The sequence below is a fragment of the Orbicella franksi genome, chromosome 4 (genome assembly GCF_964199315.1).
Source record: "Orbicella franksi chromosome 4, jaOrbFran1.1, whole genome shotgun sequence".
Classification (NCBI taxonomy): Eukaryota; Metazoa; Cnidaria; class Anthozoa; order Scleractinia; family Merulinidae; genus Orbicella; species Orbicella franksi.
This window is the reverse complement of record NC_138148.1, coordinates 15342239-15352300: the sequence shown is the minus strand read 5'-3', so window position 1 is coordinate 15352300 and position 10062 is coordinate 15342239. Positions and strand designations below refer to the sequence as shown.

The 10062-nt window shown below is 41.0% G+C and overlaps 1 protein-coding gene across 1 annotated transcript in view; it reads left to right on the top strand.

Annotated features, from left to right (window-relative positions):
• Positions 1–4721, top strand: part of LOC145485860 (uncharacterized) — a 7404-nt gene extending 2683 nt beyond the window's left edge. Inside the window, exon 2 of the mRNA XM_081464510.1 lies at positions 4326–4721. Coding sequence (XP_081320636.1) covers positions 4326–4705 — 380 coding nt within the window. The 3' untranslated portion in view covers positions 4706–4721. The remainder of the gene's footprint in view (positions 1–4325) is intronic.
• The last annotated feature ends 5341 nt before the right edge of the window (positions 4722–10062 follow it).

Here is a 10062-nt window from a genome sequence, read left to right as displayed (position 1 = left end):
GTGAGGCAGAGGTCGCATCGTTTGGAAATGTTGTTGTAGGGTCTTGCACGGCTAATAATTGACCATTTGATGTTGAAGTCTTGTTTTTTGTCGTGTAGTTGCCAGATGTATTTAGAAAGCTCGGTGCTGTTGATGTGTTTTCTGTGCTTAAATGTGGATTTGTGCTGCGAGAATCTCTGTTTGAATGTTCCTTCTGTCAGTCCAATGTAGTTCTTGGTTGTGTTGTTAGTTGTAACTTGTGCGTTGTAGATTACACTGGGAGTCAGGCATTTGTTGTCTAGCGGGCATTGGTCTTTTTTGCGGCAGTTGCATTGCTCTCCGGTGATTGCGTTGGCGTTGTTGTCGGCGTTTGTTATTTTCATGTTGTGTTTGTTGATTACTGTTTTCATGTTGTCCATGCAACTGTAGCTGACTTTGACGTTGTTTTTGTTGAAGAGGCTGTGGTATTTATGTTGGTTCGGAAAGTGCTTAGATATGAGCTTCAGGAATGTTCTACCGATGTTTGTCTTTACGTTTTTACTAAATGGAGGGTTGTACCATATAATGTTTCTTTGTCTGTTGCGTCGGGGGCGTGTTGGTTGATTGTCTTCGTTGTAAATTAGTGTTTCAGAGTATCCGCTGGCTTTCAAAGCAGTTTCGTAGATTGGTTTGGCCTTGTTGAATTCGTGTTCGTTGCATGAGTTGGCGGAAATACGGCGATTGATGGATGCTGGAAGTTGCTTTATTATGTTAGGTGGGTGGTTAGACTTTGTGTTGATGTACTGCGGCTCGTCGTTAGGCTTTCTGTAGGGGCAGTAGGTACCTTTTGTAAGATCGAAGGTGACGTCCAGGTAGTTAACAATTTTCATGTTAGTCTGTATGGTAATGTTAAGTCCATATGTCTTGAAGCGTCTTGTTATGTCCTTCCTTGTACGGTCTGCTTGAGGTCCGGAGATGTTTTTGAAGATGGCAAGTCCGTCGTCTCTGTAAAGCCCGATGTTGTCTATCCCGTATATGTTACACAGGTCGTCGAGGATGAATAAGCCTACGAGCTCGCATACTTCGGCTCCGTCGAAGCTGCCCATAGTAACGTCAAAAGAACTGTTGTTTTTCTTGATCCAGGCGGTGTTACTGTCAAAGAGAAGGGATTTTCTTGAATGCATAATAATATCGATATTATTATGCATTCAAGAAAATCCCTTCTCTTTGACAGTAACACCGCCTGGATCAAGAAAAACAACAGTTCTTTTGACGTTACTATGGGCAGCTTCGACGGAGCCGAAGTATGCGAGCTCGTAGGCTTATTCATCCTCGACGACCTGTGTAACATATACGGGATAGACAACATCGGGCTTTACAGAGACGACGGACTTGCCATCTTCAAAAACATCTCCGGACCTCAAGCAGACCGTACAAGGAAGGACATAACAAGACGCTTCAAGACATATGGACTTAACATTACCATACAGACTAACATGAAAATTGTTAACTACCTGGACGTCACCTTCGATCTTACAAAAGGTACCTACTGCCCCTACAGAAAGCCTAACGACGAGCCGCAGTACATCAACACAAAGTCTAACCACCCACCTAACATAATAAAGCAACTTCCAGCATCCATCAATCGCCGTATTTCCGCCAACTCATGCAACGAACACGAATTCAACAAGGCCAAACCAATCTACGAAACTGCTTTGAAAGCCAGCGGATACTCTGAAACACTAATTTACAACGAAGACAATCAACCAACACGCCCCCGACGCAACAGACAAAGAAACATTATATGGTACAACCCTCCATTTAGTAAAAACGTAAAGACAAACATCGGTAGAACATTCCTGAAGCTCATATCTAAGCACTTTCCGAACCAACATAAATACCACAGCCTCTTCAACAAAAACAACGTCAAAGTCAGCTACAGTTGCATGGACAACATGAAAACAGTAATCAACAAACACAACATGAAAATAACAAACGCCGACAACAACGCCAACGCAATCACCGGAGAGCAATGCAACTGCCGCAAAAAAGACCAATGCCCGCTAGACAACAAATGCCTGACTCCCAGTGTAATCTACAACGCACAAGTTACAACTAACAACACAACCAAGAACTACATTGGACTGACAGAAGGAACATTCAAACAGAGATTCTCGCAGCACAAATCCACATTTAAGCACAGAAAACACATCAACAGCACCGAGCTTTCTAAATACATCTGGCAACTACACGACAAAAAACAAGACTTCAACATCAAATGGTCAATTATTAGCCGTGCAAGACCCTACAACAACATTTCCAAACGATGCGACCTCTGCCTCACAGAAAAACTAATGATTATCAAACATAGCAACGACAATCTACTAAACAAAAGATCAGAACTTATTTCTAAATGCCGGCACGAGAACAAATTCTACTTGAAGAACGCTTGACACTTTCTTTATATTGTACTGCACCCACGCAGTTTATACTCGTCCCCGTAATTTCTGTCTTCACACCTATTGTTTTCCAGTACAACTATCACTTATTGTAATGCAACTAGTCCAGCAATTAGCCTATTGTTTAATACCGTGTATATATATCTAGTTGATAGGAATGCTTATCATTAAATACTGTCTGATGAGTGCGTAAGCACGAAACTCGGAGTAACAGCAAATCTTGCCTCTTCGTTATTACTCATATATATATATATATATATATATATATATATATATAGTTTGAGCACTCTGGTAACGGCTTAGATACTACCACATGTGTAGTATTTGGGGCGGCTTTTTAAGCTTAGCCTCCATCCTAGTCTTCAGCACTGCACTGATGAGGCCCAGAAGGCCGAAACAGTACAGTCTGCAGTTAGTTATATATATATATATATATATATATATATATATATATATATATATATATATATATATATATATATATATATATATATATATATATATATATATATATATATATATGTATGTATTCGTCATCTCTTCGCATTGTTTTTAAAATAACGTCCCTCCTGTTTAACACGGTCGTTCATCTGTAATCAGGCGATCAGGCGAGACAACCGATTTGGATCGTTCGCGTTTGAGTGATTGAACTGCCGGTCGCGCTTGTGACAATACAATTTTCATGTTAAAACTCGCTAGAACCCTCTTTACTAGAGTTCAATGTTCGGTAAAAAAGGGAAATCTTTGTGCGAAAAGTAGCGAAGAATTTGTTAACTACGGAGTCCGGTAAGTGCCATGGTTATTACTCTTTTTTTCGAGCTTTCAGTCAAGTTTTTGGTGGGCTTTTGGCGACTTTTTGGAGAACATTTTTTTTGGCGAGTTTTCTGTTGAGTTTTTCACGAGTGTTTTTGTCGACTTCTGTGTTGCATTTTTTGATGAGTTTTGTATCGAGGTTTCTGTCTACTTCAGTTCTGTGTCGAGTTTTGAGTAAGCTTTACTTTCGACCTTTTTTTGACTTATTCCTGATTAAAATAAAAGAGTAAGGGTGCGTTCCTTCCGGGTGATCTGGATCAGCATCAGTGATCCAAGATCACTCCGGATCATGGTACATCAAAGGAACCAATGAATCCGTGACCAGAGTGGATTCATCGCTTCCTTTGATCATAGTTAGTGGAGGGGACCCCTCCACTAACTATGCTTTGATGCACCATGATCTGAGGGATCTTGGATCACTGATCCTGATCCAGATCACCCCAAAGGAACGCACCCTAAATTGTTCATGAAACCATTTCTGTCAACTGTTTTACATGCATGCATGCATTCGTGTTGGGCTAGCTCTTTCAGATGCTGGCCAGCATGGCCGTGTGTTGTTTTTTTTTTGCGCTTTTTACAGTTACTTTGATAACATCGACATGTGCGGGTGTTCGGCTTCCAGACTATATTCCCATTGCAAGATTACTGTGGTAGACATAATGATATCATTGAACGCTATTTTCATCTTGGCTTGGAGTAGTCAGAGATTTTGTTGTTTCTAGGATTATTTCATGCTATCACCCTACGCGTTAGGAAAACTCATTATGAAAAATTCGACAAAAACACTCGTCAAAAAAGTCGACTAAAAACTCGCCAAAAAAGTCGACACAAAAGTCGACTAAAAACTTGGCAACATAGTCGACCAAAAGCTACAAAAAGAAAGAAGAATTATGCTGGCATTCACCGGGCTCCGTACACTTACCGGGCTTCATACCTCTCAGACCCTGTTAGGGTTAGTTTTAGGGGGAAAAGTCAGCGATTTTTCAAGTTGAGTAACTGATCACCACTACCATTTTCAGCCATGTTTCAGAAGACCTTAAATCAACATTTCCGGGGAAATAGCAATGACGCTTACTTGCATTTCTTTGCCAACAGGAAGAAGTCATTTAGGACATAATATCTCGTGTTACAACTGCAAGGGCTATGAAAGCCAGTGTACCAAGGCCACTTTAAAAGCGAACCACCACAAATACTTAAAAGACTGCCATGGAGTTGGAGACCGCTGTATGAGGATTTGGCAGAAAATTAATGATCGCATGAGACTTGTGCAAAGCCTGTGCGCAGATGAACGACTGTGCGATGAAATGGAGAAGGTGTGCGATGAAGAAAAGATTGCAAAGGACTCCTACGATTGTACCGTCTCCTGCTGCCACGATGACGCTTGCAACTCGGCTGACGCTGGCGTGAACCTCGGTCTATATCTGGTGTTCCTCTGTATTGCTGTTGGTGTGATTGAAGCCCTTAATTTCACTTGACTTCACAACACCACGCCGTGCTGATGACAGAACGAAAAAAACCTTGGAACGCGATTTGTTGCGGAAAACAGCTTGACAAGAACTGACGCCTTCTGAGGTTTTGATGATCGGATCTAAAGTCAAGTTGATGAGAGGTAAACTAGAGTTTTCTAGTGAGGTGATTAGTGTATGCGAGAGCCGACACCAGCTCCCTTTCAGACAAGGTGTAACAACGATATAACGGGGTCAAACTCTCGTCACTTCTTTTTAGCACTCATGTGATCCGGGTTCTGGAATAAGAAAATTTCACACGACCTCGGTTGTTTTCTTTTAAACTGTAACAAACTTCTAACTGCTACAACAGAGTCACAGAGTTGAGTCGTAGTATCATGCTATAAATTCACATGGAAATGTTAGTTCAACATTATTTAATCTCGAAACTTGTAACTTGAAATAAGCATTCTTCAAATTAGCTCATTCAAAAGTTAGTGATTCCCAAGTTAATTTCAAAATTCTTTTACGAGCGCAGTGTCGCTTTGAGATCTGCGGCCTTTCTCCGAAATGAAGAAAAAAAGCGTCTGAAAATTTTTTGTTCGAAATGCTTATTAGTGCGGCAGTAATAATTTTCGCTTGAAGCAAATGTAATCCAACTTAGCTTTTTAAACGGTAGACATTTAAAAACCAGGCACGTTTAACGTAGGCAGGTAAAAGTTCGCGCCGCTATAAGAAATCTGTAGCAAACGTGAGTGAGTTAAACATGAGGCAGTGTTGCTTAGCATTATTGAATACATAGTACATTTATCGAGGAGTTATCATTTAAAATCTCCAGTGCATATTCTGTACATATTTATTACAGCGTGTTATTTGCTCTCGGTTATGGTTTGTTGCCTGTTCAACACGCTGACTAATGTTAAGACTGATAAATAAGTTTGTAAGGAAGAAATTGTAGACTATAAGTGGATTTGCGAAATAAATATCCTTAACTGCTGTTGTAAAGCAATGTAAGTCTTCTTTAAGGTCGTGAGAAGTCGATAGACCACTTCTGACTGGCAGATATTCAGTCAAACTCGTCCCCAGGGTCTTCTCCACTTTTCAGAATGGCAGACGGGAGGTCTTCTCCCGAGGAGCCGCCATTTTGAAAATCGTCGAGGAGAAGGCCCCGGGGACGAGGTTGATATCCAGTCACCTGCAGTATCGTGGCCCCTTCCCAGGCCTCTCTTCTTTACTGGGACACGATGCGCGTAGAGTTGTGAGTCCATTACGCTCGATAAACCTGTGTTCCCTGTTCCTCCCCATTTCGACGAAACACAACGACGGCTGAGGACGAGGTAGGCAGAAGTGTGTAATTTCATGTGAGGGGGCTACACTAACATGGTTAGTGGGAGCCCCTCGGCTCTTTCAGCAATCTCGTTGGTGAGGAGTCTGAACTCTACTTCTGTGCTTCATCGAACAGCATGCGTCGTCCTCTGGCTTTCGTACGCTTAGACGAGCCACCACTGCAGAGTAGCAGATGTGATATCCTTGATATATGTGTAATCTTTATTCTCTAATGTAATGAAATTCGCCAGGAGAAAAGTATTTTTTCGCATCACTGAACCCCAATCTGTCTAGTGTCTACCAAACAACTTTCTAACTTGCGTTACTCCCCTGAAACAAAACGTGTTCGCCGGGAGACAGCGTGGCCGAGTGGTTAGGGCGCCGGACTTGAAATCCGTAGGTCGCGGGTTCAAGTCCCGCTCTGACCACTAAGCTGGAGTTGTTTCTCGGTAGACCCTCGGTCATGCTTGTAAATAGCCAACTGGTCTGCCTCCCACCAGTTGGGATTTTTAAGCCTGTTATGATTATTTGCAATATTTGTTTCTTTCAGTTTAAGTGGCACGCGTGAAAACTAGCCAGTTGTTGCTGGGCGCATCGACCACTATAGACATTTAACATTTAACATTTTAATAGTTAGCATGTTGCAGTCCGAGTTTAAACCCTGGCCGGGGTCACTGGGTGAGAGCCATCGCTCAGTGCCTCTCTTCCACCAGTAGTATATCTACGGGAAACAGCCTGTTGTCAGGCCAAACGACTAAAGCCTCCTCCAAACGATCGCAACATTTTGTCGCAACATTGTTAGGCGAAACATGTTACGCGCGTTTGGTCACCCTGTTGGGACGTGTTGCGACATGCTGGGTCTTGCAAATCGAACTAGTGCGCATACCCTGGCGCAACATTTTTGCACGAACCCGACCAAAAGAGTACGACATCATGCAACATCCACAAATGCTGCATGAAAAATTTGACCATTTTCAAACTTGAGCTAACAATACCCAACAGGTCGAAACACGTCGCAACAGGGTGGCCAACCGCGCACAACATGTTGCGCCCAACAATGTTGCGATATGTTGCGTTCAAATGTTGCGATCGTTTGGCCAGGGCTTGACGCTTCAGGAAGCAAGGATTCTCTTAGCTGTTTCATGCTATGGGAACCGAGAAGGACGCCAGCCTGCAGCGAACATCGCCCTTCTAAAATCACCAAATGAAGTTAACGCGAAAATGTTTAGGAAGGTTGTGATCCAGCGAAGAGTTCTGCGTGTAAACTTTGGCAGATGTGGAATTTATTAGCTTGACACTTCTCTTTACAATCCCTCTTCCGACTTGTTGGATACTTCACTTTTCTAAAAAGCAATATAAAGTAGTCCTACCTCTCTCTTTTGATATATTTAATCCATCATTATACTATAAAACCGTCATTATAAAACCATTCTTATGCTATAAAATATATTCGTCTTATAAAGAATTCCATTACTTTCAGAAATTGATATCTACAAGGTTTAAATTTTACGATTACTTTATATAAACAATGGATATTACTATACAAAATATGTTAGAACGACAAATATAAATCAATGATTTATTAGCATGCGCGCTACGAAAATTACTGCAAATATTTTGGACATCACCACAATTAACCCCAGCAGGAAACCCACTTTGAACAGAACAAACAGCGCTTATTACTAAATTTCACAGCAAGATGCTTTTCATCATTAAATTAATAAAATAAAATTACTTCTTGTTATTAAATTACAGTATTTGAGTAATGTGGAATCTGCGTCTCTATTCAATTCTTAAATATATACTCTATGCATGACGTGGTTGCAACAGACCATTTTACAGTTGTCTGTTTAGTGACCTGGCCTTTGAGTGGCGGCGAGGCTGCAGGTGACCTTGTTTTGATAAAGACCTCACAAGCTGTTCTTATGCTAACTAGTTGGCATTTAAATGAGAAAAGCAGAGAGGTCTGTATCAAAGCAAGGTCACCTCCAGCCTCGCTTGCATTCATAGGCCTGGTAACTAAGCAAACAACTGTAAAAGTGGTCAAGTGGACATTATCTACAAAATACTGATCAAAATGGCTTCAAGACCGCTCAGCCTGCAAGCATTCCTCTCTTTAGGACAGTACAGTCTAAAGAAAAACCCTTAAACTCATCCAACCTCCACCCCAAAACCAAAATTATTACAAGTTTACAAAACTCATTTTGTCCCTTAGAGATCATATTTTACTCATAAACACTTGCTGCCAAAAGCCTCCATTTTCTCAATAAAGATGTCAGACAAATTTGCTCAACCGCCATCTTGCATTGCCTGGCAAAACTACCAAGGGAGTAGGGGAAAGAGCTCACACTCAACTGTGGCCAGGTCCGTCAGTAGTTTTGCCAGGCTTAACAAGATCGAGCATGGTACAGGCCGCCTATTCAGTAGTTTTATTCCACCTTGTAAGCAATAAATACAACGCACATTAACATCTTTCGAATCATAGAATTCTGTACTAAAGAGAGTCCTAATAAATAATGCAATGAGATTGCAGAACCGACCAAACATGAAACGTCTCTCGCTATCTAATGTGCATACAGAAAGAGTCTAGTCCTTAAAGGGAATCTTGGTTAAGAGGCAGTTCAAGTTCCAAAGTATACCTGATGGTTGTCTTTAACTGTTCCTGGGGTTTTAAGATAATATCTCTGCAATCGGTTCGAATACGAAGTGTTTGATCATCAATTTAAATCACCTGGGCGTCGCCATGTTTACTTTAAGATAATTTATGACGTCATTGCGCGGTCAAAGATCTCAATATGGAGTCCACAGATGAATATTTTCCCTTGGAACTGAACATATTCACATCCGGAATATAAATCATAAACGATTAGAGGCACTTTTATAAATCTAGATTCACGCAATGCCGCATTTTAACAACGACCAACCACGCATTGACGTCATAATTTCCCATCAAACTTTACAAAAATAAACATGGCGGTGCGCGGGAAATTTGAAATCCTAAAATAGCAGATGTGAAACGCCCAGCATTCAAAACAGGTAAGGAATTATCAACTTCAAATCGCTGAAATAGTTTAACTCAAACACGAACTTGTGATTTCGAACAAAACTGTTTTAACCGAGATTCCTTAAATGGTGTAATTGGCTAAAATGACTAACTCTTTTTCCTTAGATGCACTATCACATCAAAACACATAGTTACTTAACGGAAGAAAAACAACAACAACAGCAACAACAACAACGGTGTTTGTTATGCAAGTCTCCGAAAGTTAAGGAATAGCTCACTTCACTCACAAACAGAACAGAGGTTTCGTATATTTATCTTTGGGCCATTATCACAGTGCACCTCTGATATAAGCAACTTCTCAAAACAACCAGTGCACGTAAAACTGGGAATGTGACTGGACAAAACAGAATAAACTAGGAACTTTGATTAAATGGAGTTTGTTTGGTCATTCATATCTCACATAGGCGTGGGATACGATTAATGGTTTTCTAAAGTAGATTATTGTGCCAAAAAAATGATAAATTGACACACTGACAAAAGAATAACAAAATGTTCCACTTGCTAAAGCCACTTATTGAAGTATTGCCTGTAAAAGGTTCTGCACGCTACGTTGAGCACAGATAAAGATATTTTCTCAATAGCTAACTTCAAGAAAGTGCTTGCGGAAAATTTTGCCACCCGCTTTGAAATTGCTGTCATTTCCTTAAAAATTCTCAGTATAGTAAACTGAAGAGCTACTACAGATGTGCTTTTGACGCTTTCTTCTCATATTTGGAAGTAGATTTCTAGCTCTTCGTCTTTAGTGGGACCATTTCATGGAACGTCGGGTCTTTTCTGGAACAAAACAAGTTAGGTGCTTTATCGGAGCTGCACTGTCAGACAGGCTTTTCATTTCACTTGCACTACGTTTGATCTCTCTGGAGTTCAATAGCAGTCGGCGATATCGTTAAACATGTCATCCAAATTTTCATACTGTGCTCGGTCGGTGCGTACATCGTGTATGTACGGTCTGGAGTGTCCACACAAAACAGGAACTCACGTTTGCTCTTGCCGCACT